Here is a 20,455-nt window from a genome sequence, read left to right on the forward strand (position 1 = left end):
TTGTCACAGTCTCTACCTCTGATAGTGAGTGACACTTACTACACAAGTCATATTTCCTTAAAAAGCCATGGCTTTGCTGACGTTGTATCCAAAAATATGCTTTCTCCTGTAAGTTAATTGTGTGGTGATAAAATCAAACTATTTGGGGTTTGTTTTTGTTAATAGTAGAACATTTTACAGGCAACTCATTTTCTTCAAAATATATTCTCAAAAACCAAGGTTGCCATTAGAAATTGTTTTCTATGTACTGAGAGATCGATTAATTTAATTGTCAGTAATTTAACTTTACTATCATAAGGGAAGTTTAATTCTGGATTATTTGCATGAGAACTACACAACTTGACAGCCATGTGTATGTTGTCTGAAGCTCCTGTGGGATCAAAATCACCTCTGCCAATACTGGGATTTTTGATCTGAGAATTTTAGATTTGGCCTTCAAAATGCAAATATTGTGTAATATAGAAACAGAAAAATGGAGAGTAAGTACAAAATTATAGCTAAATAATTTTTTAAATTAAATTACTTTTCCTGATTCTCTCTGACTGGTACCGCTAGGAGAATTCAAAATCTAATCTTTAAAATAGTCTGGTTATTCCTGTGTCTTGCAGAAGAAAAGGAAAAATATTTAAAGAACGGATATTGCCCAAAGAAGCCAAACCTTCCAATATGTCATCCATATTGTTTGAACTGTGGGGTTTTTTTGCTTTCTGAAAGACAAATTTTATGTTAGTAAAATCTTATAAACTCTCATACAGACTAATTTTTAGAGCCATAAAACTTTAGTTTGCTGAAACATTCTGAAAAATATTTCTCATGAGTGAGGCAATAGCGACACCCTGAGAATGGTTTATTTTTATTACTCATCAGTCTCCCATAAATATATATTTACTGGATTCTGCCTGTAGTTCCCTCTTTCTGGAATACAGGAGTGTTTCTGTGGTTTTAGTAAGTGTTTTTTACCTTGGATTTATTTTGCTTTCTATAAAATTTCTTGTGACGCTGGAGAGAGCATAATGCTTATTAAAAATAATTCATAGGTCAAATACCTGATACAGGTAATGGCATAACAGCAGTTTGGAAATACTGGCTCTTTGGTTGTCTGGCATAGCAAAGGTCTTATGATTTTACAAAAGTTTTTTATACATGACCTCATTTGATCATGCACAAGTCTAAATTCACTAGGTCTTATGTGCTTGTTTGCTTTCTCTTAATAAATCCAATTTGTCTGGTTTTGACTCTTCAAGAACATGAATTCTTCAGACTATGAGTGAAAAACACAGTGCACTGGAATACACCCAGAAACTGTAATTAATTAGTAAGAGTGGTAGATATTCACTCAAAACTGACAGAAATTGTTCAGATTCTTGCCATCTGTAACCTGAAACCTATTTCTTCTCCCATGGTAATAAACAGGTTTAAACCCTCACTGTAGTTGGCACTGCCAGGACTTTCCACATCAGTTTGACTATATTGGAAAATTGGTTCAGACCTGAGTAAGCCACTCCACGTTGAATAAAAATTCCCATAAAATAAATATATTAGGTATATTAGTTTCCTCATATATCTTTTTCTTCAGTGTCTGAGTCCTGTATGTTTTTTTCATTTCTCTAATTTTTATTGAGTCATTATACTTGTAAAGTATTTAGTGGATTTCTGATTGCTGCAAAGAAAATAATTGGGCTCCATAAGAGAAATCAAAGCCTTTTTAGTGCACTTGGAACAATTACAGATATATGACTGCAGAACTAAAAAGAACAGAACGCGGTTTATAAAAATGAAAGCATAATACATTTTATGAAAAATAAAGGCATTTCAGCAATTTCTTAAATTCAAATCTTAGCAAAGCAAATATTATGTAATGATACTGAGAACTAACCTTTCTTTGGGGGAAATGTAATTTTAATGTTGATAAATAAAGGGTGTCATTATTAAGAAGACTTGTGATGTTTAATGCTGTTTTTATTTGATGATGTCAAAGTCTTGTTTGATTCAAAATACTGTTGTCCTCTGAGCTGTAGTAAAAAGTGTTCTGAATAATCATTCACTAGAGATCTGTGACAAATGCTTTTATAATAAACCAATTTTTCAATTTTATTTTGATTAATAATGTGATTCTGTACTTGTGGACCAACTGATTGTACCTGTCTCTGAATGTGCAAACTAGTAACAATTTCCCTAGAAATGTCATTGTTGGAAACAGTGTTCTTGGGGTTGGCATTAAAATGTCAGTGCACCAACTGTTCAGAAAGCTGCTGAGTTTCATAACACAAATGTTGCATTTCCAAGTGAACTAAGTAAGCCAAATATGCTCTTTTCTTCTTCACTGGTTTCTAAGCTTCACTAGGAATAGTTAGATAAGTGTGATTCCCATTTTAGTAATTCACGTATTTGTCTTGTTATTCTCTAGAAAACTCCTTATCAAAGCTCTCAAAATGAGTGCTTTGTATTCAACTCTTAAACCCTTATATAAGTATCTTCAAGTGTACAGAAGCATTTGTTGGATTTTCCTTCCCTTTACAAAAAAAAAAAAAAAGCTGAACATCTGAAATTTCTGATTGTTTTTGAAGGAGGTATGTGCATATATGCACAGATGGTGTTTTTAGGAGCCTGGTTTTTCTGCCCAAACTTCTAACAAGTGCAGTCTTGCATGGAAAGTAGGGGGGGTTTGTGCAATTATTTTTTGAGGGGAAAAAAGTAAGTGCAGTGTGATACTTCTAACAATAGCAAGATTGGGCTCTGGTTTTTAAATAGAAATAATTTCCCTACTCTTTCTTGAAAACTTAAACCTATCCCTTTAATACTGAATGTTCACTTGTCTGCAACAAACAGTTGCAGCTAACATCTCAGAGCCAGTGTATCAATGGTACGGGGATTTTTGTAAGAAGAATTGAAGTGAATGAAGTAGAATTTTTGGATGCTATCATCAGGTGATCCATCTGTTTTCTGAGGCTTGGGAGTCTGTAGGCAACCCTGTATCCCCTATAAAACAAAATTTCAGATGTTATCCTGACTTACAGGGTATGAACTCTACTGAATTTAGCATTTTTAAAAGGTAGTTATACTCTGGAGGTGTATGCTATGGTGATCTAAAGGAATGGCCACATTTATAAACCCTTTCAATCAGTTCTGAGGCTTTTGTGAAATCACATAGTATCTTTGCTTCACAAAGTCATAGAATCGTAGAATATTAAGGGGTTGCGATGGACAATAAAGATAATTTTGTCCCAACCCCCCTCACCAAGTGCAGGGACATGTCCCACTACACCAGGTTGGTCAAGGCCTTATCCAGCCTGGCCTGGAACACTGCCAGGGTTGAGGCATCCACAGCCTGCCTGGGCAGCCTGTTCCAGTGTCTCTCCACCTTCACAGAAAAAAATTTCTTCCTAATATCTAACCTAAATTTCCCCTGTTTTAAGTTCTATCCATTACTCCTTGTTCTATCACTACAGTTCCTGATGAAGAGTCCCTCTCCAGCTTCTCTGTAGGCTCCCTTCAGACACTGGAAGGTTGCAATGGGGTCTCCACACAATATTCTCTTCTCCAGGCTGAACAGCCCCAACTTTCTCAGCCTGTCTTCGTAAGAGAGGTGCACCAGTCTTCTTATCAACTTTGCTGCCCTTCTCTGGACTTGCTTCAACAGTTCCATGTCCTTCCTATGTTTGGGACACCAGAACTGGATGCAGTACTCTGGGTGGGGTCTCACAAGAGCAGAGTAGAGGGGGAGAATCATCTCCTTTGACCTGTTGGCTGTGTTTCTTTTAGTCATCTTCAATTTAATTGCTTTGCAGACTAAATTCTTTCCACTTAAAATGTAGTACTATCTTAAGCTTTTTATGTGTTCTTTAGGTGTACTGTGTTATGAAACAAAATCTTAGGGAGGCGGTGGTCCTTCACGCTGAAGACGTGTCCTACCCAACGCAGCTGTGTTCTCAGCAACATGACCTCAATACTTGTGACTGCTGCTTGTTCTAGAACAGATGTATTGGTCACATAATCTGACCAGTGGATGTTTAGGATTGTACGGATTGATGGAAGCGTTCTAGGAGACGCAGGTGGTGGCGGTAGATGACCCATGATTCAGATCCATCTTGCTTTATGGTGAACTTGCCACCGGCTGCCGCAAGAGAAGAGCTCCAAAGAGAAGATACAAGGACTTCCTGAAACAACATCTCAGCCTTGGCCATATTGATCAACATAACTGATCTACTCTGGCCTCCAACCGGGAGGTCTGGAGACACACCATCTATAACGCTGCTGATGCCTTTGAGAAAGCACTCAGGATCACTCTCGAGGAGAAAAGACAACGCAGAAAGAATCGTGTCTTGCAGAATATACCACCTAAGGAGTCTTTCTGCAGTGCCTTTTGCAACTGGACGTGCCTATCTCGTATAGGCCTATTTAGCCACCAGTGTGCTTGTAACAACTGTGGGTAGAGCCCTCCCCAAATCTTTGTTCACAAAGCCTAGCCATGAGATGAGTTATGAAACATTGAAACACTGAACAGATAAGAGAATATAATTTGTGCACTAGTGCCTTTTTTAACCCAAGTTTTTAATACATTTTAGGTGTCACTTTTTGTCTTGCTAGGAGTTAGTTTATAAACAGTTGCAAATGTAAATCTTCACTCTATTTTTTTTTTTTTGTTGCTTGAAATCTGATTCCAGTGGTTTTCTTTGAAGCAGCACTCATAAATATTCTTTAATAGATGAAAATATCCTTGAAGAGCAAATGCATTTCTAAACTGTTGTAAATGTCAAAGGAAGGATGGAGGTACAAATTATCTCTGAACTTAATATTTCTACCAGAAAATTCCCCAGAGGGAAAGAAGCTTGCAGAGAGCACTGGTAATGCATAAATACCCATGCTTATTCAAGAAATGATCTTTAAGATATGATGTACGTTGAGGTTTGTGGAAGGTTATGGTTGATTTAAGTAACTTTGTCTCTCCTTGTACTAATGAATTCCTGTATGGCTAGGAAGGAACTGAAACTCCATTTCCCTGTAAGCTTCCCTTTTCGGTCTTGGCTTGGATCTCTAGTCACAAAATCAGTTTTGCATGAACTGGATTTTTGATCATTCTCTGTCCCAATGAAGCCAATATCCAGAATGCACACCCCTCTGCTTTCTCCATCCATATGCTAAAGGGATGTACACAGTGTACATATAGGAATATACAAGCAGAGTAATCTGTTAATTGTGCCCATGTTCTCAAGTATAGGACATTGTTCCACTCTGTAAATTGTGTGTACTCTCTAGTGTTTTGCAAAAATTGACCAAAGCAGGTTATCAGATTACTAGCAAATTTTTGGTTGCTACCAAAAAAACCCTACACATACATCAAAGAGTAATATACTGCATCAGGATACTTGTTATCTGTGAATAAAATGTTCTGGAAAGGCTTGTAATATTGCTTCAGGAGAGGCAGTGAAATGATTAGATGGTGAGAACTGAAAATCAACAAGGTTCACTGTGCTGGAGAGGGCTCAGAAGATGAGTAAAGTCTGCAATGCTGAAGAAAGTCTGGAGTATGGGATTAAATTGGTGGTAAGTGGAAATATGGATGAGTAGATAGAATATATCAGATTGCCAGTAAATTTCTGTTGTGATATATTACAGAGGTAGAAAGGAATATGAGACTCAGGTGGAACGGTGAGTAACAATGCATTGTGGAGATAAGAGCACATGGAAATTGTAAAGGGGATTGTTATATCAGGATATGGTACTTTGTCAGATGTTTCTCAGGAACCTGTTGATACTGATTTTTACTTGTGGTGAACAAAAAAAGAATACTTTGGTAGGTTATCAATATAAAGGTTTTTCACATCATGTAGCAGCTCTGGGAAATATGAGTATCAAGGGCAGCTAGCAAGTCCCTGAGGTTTTACCAAACAAGGGTTTTCCCTTCAGCCATTAAATATTTTATTCTAATATTTTATTTTGAATTTAATACTCAGAATGTCTCTTGGGACATAATTCCATTTTCTGACTTTATATACTTCCTCTAAAAATATGGGAATATTTGCACTAGGAGAGACACAAACATAAAAGAACACTGAAGGCATCTGTTGTTCTCAGTAGGAATGGGATCCTGAGGGAAGAGATAAACTACTTGAGCTAATATAAATTGTGAACTATGACAGATTAATTTAAAAGAAATCTGAAATAGGATTATAACTTAGAATGCTCAGGAAAAAAAAGTCTTGGACCTGCAATGTTAAACTAATTATTGCATGAATATTTATCTCTTGTTTTCTCTTTACATGAGCTGTTTCTCGTGACATTGTATTCAGAGACTTGGCTTAGAAGTCTGTGTCCAATGTGTCTTCACTTGTCATCATCTCTGTATTCCTCAGTTTCATCACAGGCTGAAATGTAATTTTACAAAGCTTACACATCAGCATTCTTGCTTAGTTTTCAAGTTCTCCTCAATTTTAGAAAAATATATATATAAGATTTGCTAGAGTATACACTTAAATAAAATTGTATTTATTGCAGATTAGAAAAATGAGACTAAAGTAGGAATACCTTGAACAACATGAGCGTCTTTGCTTCTCCATAGGCTAGACTGAAAGCACAATAAGAATTAAGATGAAGCCATTTCTTTCAAAGCAATCCTCAGTCTTGTCTTGTTTGATGAACTTCTTACTCTCTTTTGCACCCAATTTTTAAATTCCTAAGACTTGGAATTTCATTTCTGTATTAGTCACAGTCTTGTAGAGCCTTTTTTTGGTGGTTGGTTCTTCCCACCCCCAGCTTTGATATCTGGAAAGGGTTAGGGTTAAGGTTAAGTAAAAACTTGAAGTAATTTTTACGTATGTATTTTATGCAATGTCAGTAAATGATGTTTGCCCTGAACTTCAATTCTGTTCTTTTGAAGCTGGCATGATCTCTTGCATAACACACTTGGGAAGTGATTCTGGGGTCACTCATGATGATATACTGTCAATTACGGTACTCTACTCCAGTAGCTTGTGACCATACTGTCATGTAATGGGAAACACTGCCTCCTCTCTTATAGAGTCTTCTGTGCTGTTAATGTGCAATTTCTCTTGTAGTTAAAAGCATCTTGAAAATGGTGGGAGGAGAGAGAAAAGCTGATGCAGTTGTCTCATATAGTAAAATACAGGTCTATACCGTCGATAAAATATTATTTTTGTTTGCTGCAGGTCTTTCAGCTCTGGCCGCAGGCTTTCAGTCAAAAGCTGAAAGGGGAGGAAAAGTGCAGCAAAGGATGGTCTCCTCCTCTCTCCTTTTTCCTACTGGTCTAAGGCTAAACTTGGAAGTAGTGATGAGAATGGTTGGGAGAGGGGTAGGGAGTGCTCTACCTAAATTCAGCAGCAAGGACAGCATTAATACCAAACTGATTTGGAACAAACTGCAGCAAATGGTTTGGATTAAGAGGTCCAAGTCATCTTAAGCACAAATGAGAGTGGATATCCCAAAAAGTCCTTTTCAGTTCTGTGTTTCCAATTTAGCTTTTCTGGACTCAAATGCCAGGATTTCTGTCTCCACAACGCAATCCTTCAGTCTCTGCTTGTATATACAAATTGTTTTGGAGCTGATGGTCTGATAATTGTTGGGATTTTGGAGAAAAGAATCCTTCTCTCTAGTTACAGCATGAGTAGAAGGGGTTTTTTTTGTTGTTGCTGTTGTTAGTTTTGGTTTTTTGTTTATTTGTTTCCCCACAAGCTTCTGCATGAGACATTGAAAAGCATTTTGGTTCTGTGCCTCACAGCCAGTGGCCACTCCAGAAGTGGTTTATGGTTGTGAGTCAAGATCAACAGCAAACAAGCAAGAGTTCAGACCTCCAGAAGCTCCAGAAGTCTGAGCTGATGCTCTTTTTAACAGCAAATATTACAATGAAGGCCAATAATTTGCCTTCATTGCATTGTAGTGGAATTCCATTGTGGTGGCAATTAAAACCTCTGCTGGAGAAAACGGACATTTCTGAAGCTCTTCTAAGTGATTGTTCCAGCTACGCTTCTCTGGTTGACACTTTGTTCTCAGTGTAATCCTGAATCTCTGCCACTTTGCCCTCAAATTTAGAAACATATCACATCATGTGTCCTGGTTAGTAGGGTCTCACTTACAGTCCAATATTACTACATGTTCCCCTAGAGGCAGAGAGGAAAAAAAATACAAACCACGAAACCCCCAAAAACTTGTCAAGTATTTTTTATTCTATAACTCACTTCTATATGCAAATCTACAGATAGAGTAAAACTACTGTTTTTTACTATTGCCTTTTATATATCATTCTACCATTAAACTTGTCCACTGAGTTATCAAAAAAAAAAAAAGAAAGTAAAAGAAGGAGATAATTCATGGTCTCTTCTTCAAAGTGATAGAGGAAGCCAATTCTTGTAATTCATCTTAAAGTTTTTATAATTTTAAAAGATGGAAGCAATTTAAAACCCAGAACAGAAGGAAAATAAATTAAAGAAATATGCCTTTTAGTTTTTCAGGTTTGATGGGCCATTCAAATTGCAAGAGTGATAATAAAAATGTGTTTTGCCAAGGAGTCTGAACCAAGAAATTTTTAGAAAGCAGAATTTTTATAGAGCCACTTTTGTTTTGTCTCTTGTTTTGTTTTTTTTTTTTTTTTGTTGGGGTTTTTGTTTTGTTTATTTTGGTTTTTGGGGGGAGGTGTGGTTTTGTTGGTTTTTTTTTGTTTGTTTTTTTGTTGTTTGTTTTGTTTGGTTTTGGTTTTTTGTTTGTTTTTTTTTTTTTTTTTTTTTTAATGCAACAGACATCTGCTGTAGTTTAATTGAATTTTTTAAAGCCTTATCCTGATGTTCACTTTCTGATAGCCAAGGCAGCATAGGTATGTTTCTGGAAAAAGTATTTCAGTGTGTTCTCTTCTACCAGCCTTAGACATACAGTCTCAGCTCTTTTAAAAATCACCTTTTGTTCAGTGTGGATTATTCATGTAATCCTGGGTTTTCTCAGAAGTGTCTCTTGTTAGAATTGAGTTCCCAGATTCTGCACCTGTTTAAAGGAACTAATAATCATGCTTGGCTTTTACCTTCCTCCCCAGCCTTATATGCAGCATAGAGCAAGTGTTTCATATATAGAACAAAATAAAATCTCTAGGAAAACACTGAGGGTTCAGTGCTGCTTTCCAAAGGGTTCTTAACTTTTTTGCTGGAAAAATGTCTTGACCATAATTATTTAATTAATTATGCCTTTGTTTTCTGTACCATTTTTGTTACAACTTTTATTGTCTCTTTTTAAAAACTAAATATCTGAATTTTCACCACCAAAATCTTTGTGCCGTTTAAAATGGATAACATTCCTGATACCCTTCAAACCCAAGGGAAATGACAGGAGGAATTTTTGCACTTGGTTTAAGCTAACAAAAGATGATCATGAAAATTTGATCACCTTCTTTTTAAATAAAGAACTGCTCAAAAAAGGAAGAGCAATTGCTCCTGGCAAACCAGACTTTTTTTAAATTTTATTTTATTTTTGGTATCAGATGGTAATGACTGTGCACTAGATTATCTAGTAAAGGACCAGATAAAGATGTTTTCTTTTTTGACTCCTTTTTGGAGAAGTAAGTGAAGTCTGGACATGTCATCAGAAGTAAACTAGCTCTGTGTTGCAAGGAATTGGAGTGGTTCTGAAAGTCCGTATTGTGGAAGAAAGAACAGGAGGTTCAGCATGAGGCAGAGGAGGGCCCAGCCCAGTAATTTACCTTTTAAGAACTAAGGAGTGATGTAGAAACTGTGTTTCCCTCAATTTAGACACCTTAACTACTTCAGGCACAGGAATATCTTGCATGATTTAAAGTAAAAATTGATTTACTTCTTGTCTGTGGACAAGTATCCATTCTCTGGTGACTGGTGTGAACTGCAAGGTCAGAGTTAGTGCAGTTCTGGGAAATTGTTTTCATACTGCTGCGTGAGTTCAGAAGTTGACACTGCCCCTATATGATGAAAGTGGTTAAGCCATGAGAACAACTTTTTGTAAAAAGTCACAAGCAGGAAAGCAAACTGCAAACAGATTCTTGTGGTAAGACAAGGTGTTATGCATGAAATCTTGCTGTGGACAAGGAAGGGAACATGTCATACATCTATACCTGATCTATATGTTTACAAAGCCATGAACTTATTTTTAGGTTATTTAAAATATTAATAGTATAAACAGAATTAAAGAAAAGTTTTTATTCTAAGTGCAGGAATACTAACAGTTCATATTGATATGAGATCTCATAGTACAATGCCTTAATGACTAGAGACATTCAGGAGTAATTTTGCTTGGGTTATCATCCTTCACTACATAGTACTGTAATTTTCCCTGAGACTGTAGGATGTTGTGAAATAGGCTGTCCTCCTATTGATACTATTCTACTTCTATAAACCACTTTCAAGGCAGAGTCACACAAACCACTCATATGAGGTTTTTTCCCCCCCCTTGTTTTGTGTCTTTAAAGAAGGAATGTTCCTGGGGAAGCCAAATCAATATATACTAAAGATGTGAGAAAATCCTGTGGGTTTTTTCAGAAATGCTTTGCCTTCAGAAAAAAATCGACTGTTTTAAAACATCTATTACCCACTTATCACCATTTTTTTTTCTTTAATTAGGTGGAAAACAAAAGAGGTAAGCTATTAAAATGTGACTAATCTGAATTCTGTCTGATGCATCATATGAAGGACTCTAGTTAATGATAATATAAAGTAATGTGGGATAAAATTTCATTATTGAATCAAAAGAAAATTGAGGTTAGTTTAATCAAGACAGGAATGAAAACATTATGACATGCCATAAACCCTTTATTAAACAAAACTGCTAAGGGCATATTTGCAATTAAGATATTTATACCTGACAAGTTACCTGTGGATTGGAAATCATAGAAGGTTATTGGGTTTTTTTATTTTTTTCCCCTCAGTCTCATTCTTTGGACATAAGATAACTCTAATGGCTTTTTTTTTTTTTTTTTTTTTTGACTGAAGAGCTTATCTCCCATTTTTAATACAGTTTCTACAGTAGAGATAGCTGCCCTGTTCCGATGGGGAAAAGTCTGAAATCATAATTTATGTAATATAAAACATGATTTCTATTTGGTGACTGAAAATCTATATCAAGGCACACAGAGCAGTGTGAACTAGGAAATTTCTGCAGGGCTTAAACAGAAGCAATATTCATATCCACCATATAAGACCCTATAAAGTTTACCATTATTCTTCTAGTGTTCAGGAGTTGTTTTCTTCTAGAAGTATTTCTTGTCCTCACAATGAGAGATACAAGCAGTGGTATTCTTCCGTATCTTTAAGTTCCTGAGTATCAGTGCTGATTATGTAATGTGTGTGTATTATATCAAAATTATTGTTCTTTGGACTGATCTATCAAGTTGGGAGTAATGCTCATTACCAGCCTTGCAGTTAACTTCTTGTTCTAGGCTTCAGGGTTAGAAATTTTTTTACAGACAACTAATGGAGTTTTCCTTTGCTCACCTACACCATATACAGGTTATTATCGTTATTACTGAATTCTTACTTTATAGGAGCTGAGTTCATAATAAAACTGCTTCACTTCCTTAGGCTGTAGAGTTGGAAAATGTTTTGTGTTTATGTTTAAGGCCTTTATTTGATAACATCTTAGACTGTTGTTGCTAGGAGACTGCAATGATTTCATACTCAATTTCTAGTTTCCTGAGGTCTCAAGCACATGGTCCCAAGTACTTGCCCTGCCACTGAGTGTTTCCAGATGGGAATCAAAAAATTCTGTCTTTCACTGATGCCTGTGGGTCACATTGATATTGAATACCCTGATTGCTCCCTTTCCCTGCTTTTAATCTCTAAGATTTACTTTGATTCTGTCTCCTTCCATCTCTGGTCCTTAGGGACTGATTTAAAGTGGTGTAAAAAGGACACATGAGAGAGGTTTGCCTGAAGCCCCAAGTACCTTGTGGCCATACTTTCCAGAGAAATGGTCATATATATATATGGCTGCAGAAGAATATGTGGTAGGAGATAGGAAAACAAATTATGATACTGCCTAGATATTGAATGAGGCAATCAAAATCTACCCACTGTATGAAACATGAAATTCGAAGACCCTAATGCAGACTCAGATATTTCCTTTACAGGTCCAGCAATGCTTAATGGGTGTGATATCCTCTGATTCATATCCTTGATGAACATTTCCTGCCTGAAGCACACACTGGGTAGCTTTTTCAGGCTTAGTCTCTATCATGGAGCCTAGATGAATTTCCAATTGACCGGAGGTTATGATAAAACAATTTTTGGAATGTGTTTTTTATTTGCTTGTGATGAAAATAAGCATGCAGAATCGAAAAATTGTTATTCAGTTTAGAGTGGTAGAGTTTTGAGCATATATAAACCTTTCCTATTACTCATGAGCAAGGTTCAGCTCAGGTTTATCAAACCATAGATATGATCAGATCAATTCTAAGTCTATTTAAAATTATTTTTCTGTATGTCAGAGTTAAATGAGAGCTCATCAACTCTATTATATGGGAAGAGGATCTATAGGTCAGTATTACAATAACATCTGTTCTGGAAAATGTGGAGTAGACTAGTAACTGCTTGTGTTCCCAAAAAGGCATTATTGAAGGATTCCACAGGAATGCTGATAAACTTTTTCTTCTCCTTATCTCCAGAAACCTGCTAGGAGGGTAAAGACAGACCACAGGCCTAGCAGTGTGATAATTTAAATTGCTCTCAATACGGGTATTTCATATGTAAAAATTAACATAATCAAATTTTGGATGAAGGACAGTTGTTTCAAAATTGCTTCAACCAAGATGTAGGTTGTAGAACTGTTTGGGCTGTAGCATCTGGTTCTGTCCTTCTCCTCCATGAGGTAGTAACTGCAATATATTCACTGAAATACATTGCAATTCATGCCAGATTAAGGATGTGAAGGCCTAAAGATATGAACCTTTCAATCTTAATTTTTAGGTTAGTTTGGGCATCAATCCATGCCTACCAAAAATGCAAGGGAAAAGAAAATCCCCAAAAAACTGTAGGGAAGCCCTTGACTGTGACGATGAAACCTAAGTTTTGATAATTTATGGGAAAACTTGTGCTCAAAGAAGTTACAACAGATGACTGAATAAATTACTGAAGCTATGAAGTCAGCCTTTTTAAAAACTATATGTTTATTTCATATTTATACATACATAGATGTCACTACATATATGTGATGAAAGCATAGGTCTTATGAATATTTTTACTTACTGACCTAAGTTGTACATACTAACTATACTTAAAAATTCTCATAACTGATTTGATGCAATACCTATTCTATTCTCTTAAGAACGCTGCATACCTAGTATGCATAAATGAAAGGTGTTTGCAGCCAATTTCTGATATTTTTCTGTTTAACAGATTAATGTAGGTATTGGGGTCAAAATGCAAGCTTTACAGTATTTTTATTTCGTATGGACAGGATATGGATATGCTTTAGTTATATCAAATCTCAGAAGATTTATGGAACCTATAGACTATTGCAGCTAAGGTTTCTATACCAGGGAGGCTGATTCCTTCTGATTTTTTCAGTTCAGCTTTCTCTTCCATTAACTATAAGTATAAACATTGCAGAATCTGGTACAACTAAAATGAATTATAATAACTGTTGTCTTGGAGGCACAACCCAACTCTCTTATGAATGACATATGTGAAAATAAGATAGGAGTCCAAAGCCACCGAAAAAACCTTATATAATTGATAGTAGCATATCTTAATCTTTTTTGAATTATTTGAGAATACTCAGCAATACTATCTTTTCAGGTTGTAAGATAGACCATATATGTAAAACAGGATCTGTATAATAAGGAAGAAAATATTTTAGTGTTCTGCGGGAAGTATATTGATAATGCTGCCCATGCAGCTTTGCATGGTATTCAATATATATTGAACACTACAAGATAGCACTCTGGTTTCTGCAGTGAGAATTTTACAGTGCATGCACACAACTTAATGTGCAACATGAAAACTGCATTATGCCATGTTATGTTTCGGCAAGTAAGTCTCAGTCTTGTTTACTCTCCAGCACAAACCTCTGGCTGGCTAAGGAAGGTCAGGCTGGGAAGTTGCTCCTGTTTGACACTGCAGCATTCTGGAGTGATGAATATTTAATTAGGCAAGTGTGGACCGTGTGGGAGGTTGAGGCAGCTGTAGCTCCTAGTTGACTGCCTGCAGTTTCATCTTAAGAGTGTTGTGTGAAAATTAATCCTTGGGGTAAGCTTCAAGGACACTGAGTAGGTAAAAAAAGGCATTCTGACAGAGCAGCTAGTTATAGGGAAGTTAGGAACAAGAGACACAAACGTGTTAAGTGTTTCTGTTACACTGGTCAAAGATTTTATATTCTGGTGAGCTAAGCCACCATGTTTCATTAAGCTCCATAAATGTAATAGAAAATTAAGTTTGAACCTATAGAGTCTGGAACTATAACAGCAATGAAAGTAATTTATTTTATGCAGGTATTAGCTATTGGAATGGAGCACATGTATAATTTGTTGATATTAAGCAAACAGCACACGGTAGCAGTCATTTCTCTGTGGTCCTATTTTAAACAGCAACAGAGATGTTTGAAGATATTTTTCTTAGGAAACTTTCAGGAGAAATTAAAAACTATTGACAAAAGCAGAAAGACTGTATTAATTTTCAGTGGCATAGGCCAGGATAAAGATTTTGTATTATTTTGTGTTATACATTAAAAAACATTGCATGCATTTTGAATACAGTTGGGCTGATAGGAAGGTTTTAATTGTATTATGAAGGATTTAAAAAAAATACAGAAAGTAAATAAGTCTGTCTTCATAACCAGGGATGTTGGCAGTCCCCTTGCTCTCTGTCCTGGGCTCTGTGGAAGTTAGTTTTCCACAAGACAGAACAAAATCATATCCACAGCCCATCTGTTTTAAAATGGAATGGATGAAGCAAGAAATAGTTTTGTTTTCCTTGCTGTCACTATAACATTCAGAACAGACAGCAAAGAACAATAACCATTTTAAACTAAGTAAATTTAGCTAGCACTGATCAGTTAGGAAGGGAACATATGCCTGCATCTCTGCTTCCCCAGCTCATATTCTAGCATATAACCATCTCTGGTCTGTGTTAATGTCCAGACTAAATTTGGGCATATGACGTGCAAGAGAATTTTTGTTGCTGTTCACTGGCTGTGGCTAAAAGTGGTGGCTGATACTTTCATAGGCATCATGAATAATTTGGAATTACTTCTGCAGTTTCCAGTGACTTCTGTGATGAATGACTCTAATCCCGCTGCATCCACTTGAATAATGATGGTGAACTTTGGACACCTCAGTGCACAGTACTGTTGAGTCAAGAAGTAAAAGTCCAGAGAACTATTGTGTGGTTTAGGAGGACCCTTACTTGTATGATAGGCAGGGAGCAACTGAAAGGAGAACTGATGATGGTCATCTACTTGTGGCAGCTGTTTATTAAGCTGATCGTAAACATCTTGCTGTTACCTTGTGTTCACCCATCTGTTTGTTTCTGCCCATCTGTTATTGCTTGCTATGCGCTTAGGTTGTAAATATTGTTGCTGTTCTTTTAAATAAGAAGGTTAGAAATCCTGTGATAAAAATGTTCAGTTGTGGAATTCAGTATGTGCATTACGAAAGCCTCTTGAGTCGACATCGAGGAAACTGTATACAGGTTTCCTGTGCTCCTGGTTGACTTCCTGTGGTTACCCTTTCTGATGAGGTTGAAGCATTTAATTGAGTTGATTTTTGTTATAAGATTTCAATTTGCTTTTAGTCAATAGCAAGGGCTAATTCAGGAGGAAATTTTGCTTTTTGAAGTCAGAGGAATGTGTACAAATGAAAGAGGTATACAAGGCAAATTGCCTGCAAGAAGTCAATGAAATTGTTCTCTGTATATGTCACTTCAGCTTGTACTGCTATTTTTTTTATTCCCAGACTACCAAATTTGTATTTGGTATGCACTGTCATCCCTATTCCAAGGGTTTCTTCTCATCAAATATTTGTGATGGATTTTTTTTTTCTCTCCCTAAGCCATTATACTGTGCTTTTTGGAATTTGAGTCTTTGACATTTTTACTCACCTACTAATACTGACCAGCTCTGAACTACAAGATTTGTATAGTTTTTTCTTCTGTAGTGTTATACTAAAGCTATATCAGTGTATACCCACCTCTGAATATGGTTAGGATGCACTTCAGTTGCCAACAGGTTTGCCGGGCGCATAGACCAGTGAGAGTGCTGAGAACTGAAGTTATAAAAATGCATGTGGAATTTCATCTATGGATTGCATAGAATTTGATTTCATATATTTATGGTTTCGCACTGTTTTCTTGCCATGGTGACAAAGGTTTTTAAGATTTTTCTCATAGCTTTGTGTAGAAACCCTGGAAGAAAGACAATATTTTATTATTACTGCCAAGTATTCAGAACCAAAATAATTTTGTGTTTTGTATTATTCTGGAAGCCTGTGAGCTGGACTGGGTGAAACAATTTGAAAATCCAGTTTACAAACAACTTTTATTTTTTCCTTCCATTTAACTTTTCCTAATGTCTGAAAAAACCTTTTGTTTTGTGTTTTGTGTTTTACTCCTCTTCCTTGTACCAAAATAGTGGTTTTTAAACCCTAATTTCGAAGTACCTGATTCCAAAGTCATAACTTCTAGGAACTGATCCAAATCCTTCTGACATTAATAGGATCTTTTTTAAATACGTTTTAGTTCACATCTGTGGATTATGAATTATTAGGGAGGGACCTAGCTTATAGATATAAGAAGTATTTATATACTTCAGTGCAAAGACACTGGTTCTGACTGAAGATTTTAGTGTATCCCATCAATTAAAAAAAAATAAAAAAGGTATACTACCAATATACAGAAGTTGATATTCCCCAGTTTTCCTTCATAATATCACACTATATTTGTCAAGAACCATGGTGGTTTTATTACAGTTTTCCTACCCCTTTTCCCTAATCTGCTATGTTGATTTGGGGCAAAAAAACTTTAGTCTTAGTCAGCCTTTTCTACTGAGCAGAGAAATATTGGGAGCTAGATTCATATACAATGCTATCAGAATACTGTGCTGTTTGTTGAAAGTATCTTGGTGACACTAGTCAAAAACCTTTCATGAGCTGTTCAAATTACTGTTATTGCTGTGTTGAAATGTAAAAGATTTATGAACAGTGTCAAAACTGGTAAAGCTTTTGTGTTTTTTTTGTGGGGGGAGGAACAACAGCAAAACATGGTTTTGGTGATACATTCTTATGGCTTTTGAAAACCAATATTCCAGTTCTTTAAGCGTCAGTCATTTTCAGTTCTTTATTTTGAGGTATCGCTGCTAGGGAAGATTCTATAAAACAATTGGAGATGTCAAAGGATTAAGAAGGTCAAGGAGGCCAGCTGAGAACCATTTGTATTGGCTTTTTCTGTCCTCTTCTGAAGAGATACAAACTTATGTTTTCAGTATCTCTTCACCTCTAACAGCTATTTAAGGAATTTCCCTATGAGAGATGAGAGGAGTTCAGAAATTTGTAAGGCACACTGCCATCTCCAATGCCTCAGAATTTGATGCAGTTTGTTGTTTTTTGGTGTTTGGTTTGGGTTTTTTTCCCAAACTCTTCTGTGTTTTATCAGAAAAACTTTGCCAAGAAATTAATTCCTGCTTAAGATGAGTGGCTGTAGGAAGTAGTACAAAAATGAAACAGTGAAATTTGCCCAGATCCTTCTTGGACTAATCCTTGTGTTGAAGTAACCTGGGGGCTTCTGTGAGCTATTTCATTTTGGTCCTTTCCATTATCTGTGTAGCCTCACTGGAAGCATAAGACAGCATGCTTGTGCTTTAGATAGCAGACACAGAAACTGTGTCATCTAACTGCAACCTTGATAATGCTTTGATGTATTGTGCCTATAATGTATTTATCTCTGCTCACTGCATAATATAGACAATAGCTTGAAGATGTGCATTTGTGTTTATGGTAATTTTTTAAAGGCATTCACCAAAATGTTTTATGGTCAATGCTGTCATTGAAATTAGATCAGACAGTGATTTTCTTCCGTTAAGCTTTTCTTAATGGCTTGTCTTTTTTTAACTGTATTAGGCATAACATATTGCATCACCCTCTAATGCAATAGAGCTGCTCTCCATGTTTATGTAGTGCAGGAAAGCACTCCAAGGGAAATGAAAACATATTCTTTGGGTTCTGTGGTCATGAATGAAGACTACAGCAGATGGTTTTTATTAACCAGACACACTTCTCAAGCAAGACGGAAAATAATGAATTTATAACAGAATAGTAAGGAATGCAGCTAGCTTCCTAAAGACAGTTTCTTGGAGGGATCCTAAGCACAAAATTAACTATGCCAGAGCCAGCATCCATCCTGTCACAGGTCAGCAGCCGTACAGAGGTAACACTTGGGCTCCTGCTTCTTTATTCCTTCTGTGCAGGTGTGCGGTGGCCTGGGGTTTCCATGACTTTCAAGCAGGCTACGGGGCTTCAGGCCGACACGCAGAGAGAAGGCGGTGGGGCGTCCCCGCCAGTTCACAACTCGATTACATTCCCGCAGGTGAGACGGGGCAGGACCGTCCCCTCGGCCGCGCCGTTCGGCACGTGGCGCCGCCGGACCGGGCGGGGCGCTGCTGCCGGGTGGGTTCCGCTCCGCAGCGTGGAAATGGAGGAATGCCGTGCCCCGGCTGCCTCCCACCTGCCCGCCTGCTGATCGCGGGCGGAGGGCAGCGCCGAGCGGGGCCGTTCCCGGGGCGCGGAGCCGTGTGTGCGGAGCTGTGTGTGCGCGGAGCTGAGCTGTGTGTGCGCGGAGCTGTGTGTGTGTGCGGACCTGTTTGTGCGCAGAGCTGTGTGTGCCTGCGCGGCGCGGGCAGCGGCCCCGCCCCGCCCGCCGGGCTGCGCGCCCGCAGAGCCGCCCGCGGGCAGCGCCTGCCGCGGGTCCGGCCGCCGCCAGGGCGCCGGTGGCCGCGGAGGTGCCTGCACCGGGCTGTGCTGTGCCTGCACCGGGCTGTGCTGTGCCTGCACCGGGCTGTGCCCTGCGTAGCAGAGCTGTGCCGAGCCGAGCCGAGCCGTGGCAGCGCCCGCGCCCCGCACCGCTGGCTGCCGCGGGGGTCCCTTTCGCAGCCACCCAAGGTAGATCGGCGGGAGCCTGCTCGGCCGTGAGGAAGCTGTGAACTGCCCCCAGAAGTTTGCTGGCAGAAACTGTTCCCTTTATTGGCAAAGTCTTCAGGCTCTCCTCAGAGGAATACCCCGTTGCCTAAGATGAGTGGCTGTAGGAAGCGGTGTAAGCGGGAAATATTGAAATTTGCTCAGTACCTTCTCAGGCTAATCACAGGTTCTCTTCACACAGGTAATGACTGTTTTTCTCTGTAGTCGAGCTGTGCAGCATGATAACAAGAGAATTGCCTAAGGATAATGTGGAGATGTCATTGTTTTATATTATCATTCCTTTCATCTTATAAATAATAATAAAAGATCTGTGAAGTGTTTTGTGGCAGAGCATAATGAAAACAGAGCATAGACTTATGTTACAGTGTTTAGACGGTGTGACATTCTCTAAGCATTTACACACATGAACCCAAATTGGGGTGTGAGTGTGCGTGCTTTCGCCTATCCACCTGTACATGTTAAAGGTAATGCAGAGAAGCCACATGTTGGTCAGAAAGGATGAATCTTTTTGTGGGAAACCAAACAGTCGGCCTCTTATGCTTTCTATTTCACCCTTTCTTGGGCTGATTTACTTTGACAAGCAGACTGTATTCTTTTTTTCAGAGGCATGGTTTTGCTTATCTAAAGATGTAAATCAGCTGCAAACTGTCAATACGATGTTATAGTATCTTGTTGTAAACTTTAAATAACACTTGTGCTTTTGTGCCCTTAAAGAATTTGAAACATAGTGGTTGTCAACTTAGGTAATTTTTTTTTGTAACCTTGAACAAATTGTACAGTACCAGATAAGATTTCTAAGCTAGACTGAACAGACACTGTAGTTTTCTTCTTAGCCCTTTGGAAAGTATGCTTTTCTCACAATTCAGCATTTTCTATATCTGTTCTCAACAGCTGACAAATATGATAGCTTACATGATGTCATTCTATATTTATGAAGTATAATTGTGCTTCTTTCTAGACTTCAGTTACTTTTTTCCCTTATAAAGGTGCAATTCCATCATCAGCAGATGATATCCAATTATACTAACATGATTCTTGAGAATTAAAAGCCGTTTATTTTGCTTCTGAAAGTTTCAACTGATGGCATTTGGTTGGTTGCTTTTTTGATTTCGTTTGTTTGGGGTTGGTGGGCTGGTTATTTGGGTTTTTTGTTTAGGCGCTGATGAAAAGATTTGAGAGCAAAGTTGACTCTTCATGAATAATTTGAAGTATTGATGCATGCAATTTATCAGATTCGAGGTTACAATGCTATAAGGTTGTGGCACAAACGTTGACAATGAATACTTTATAGGATGCTTGTAACTTAGGGCAATC

The 20,455-nt window shown here is 37.6% G+C and overlaps 1 protein-coding gene across 7 annotated transcripts in view; it reads left to right on the forward strand.

Annotated features, from left to right (window-relative positions):
• KCNIP4 (potassium voltage-gated channel interacting protein 4) overlaps positions 1 to 20,455 on the forward strand; it is a 405,894-nt gene that overhangs the window by 84,866 nt on the left and 300,573 nt on the right. For 2 of the 7 annotated variants that reach the window (XM_064653108.1, XM_064653113.1), the window contains exon 1: positions 19,094 to 19,322. The exons of 4 other annotated variants lie outside the window; for them this stretch is intronic. In XM_064653108.1, coding sequence (XP_064509178.1) covers positions 19,235 to 19,322 — 88 coding nt within the window. In that variant the 5' untranslated portion in view covers positions 19,094 to 19,234. Of the gene's footprint in view, positions 1 to 18,511; positions 18,534 to 19,093; positions 19,323 to 20,455 lie in introns of those variants that run through there. One more of the 7 variants, XM_064653115.1, reaches the window with a different exon arrangement.

Source organism: Pseudopipra pipra, chromosome 4 (assembly GCF_036250125.1).
Source record: "Pseudopipra pipra isolate bDixPip1 chromosome 4, bDixPip1.hap1, whole genome shotgun sequence".
Taxonomy (NCBI): Eukaryota; Metazoa; Chordata; class Aves; order Passeriformes; family Pipridae; genus Pseudopipra; species Pseudopipra pipra.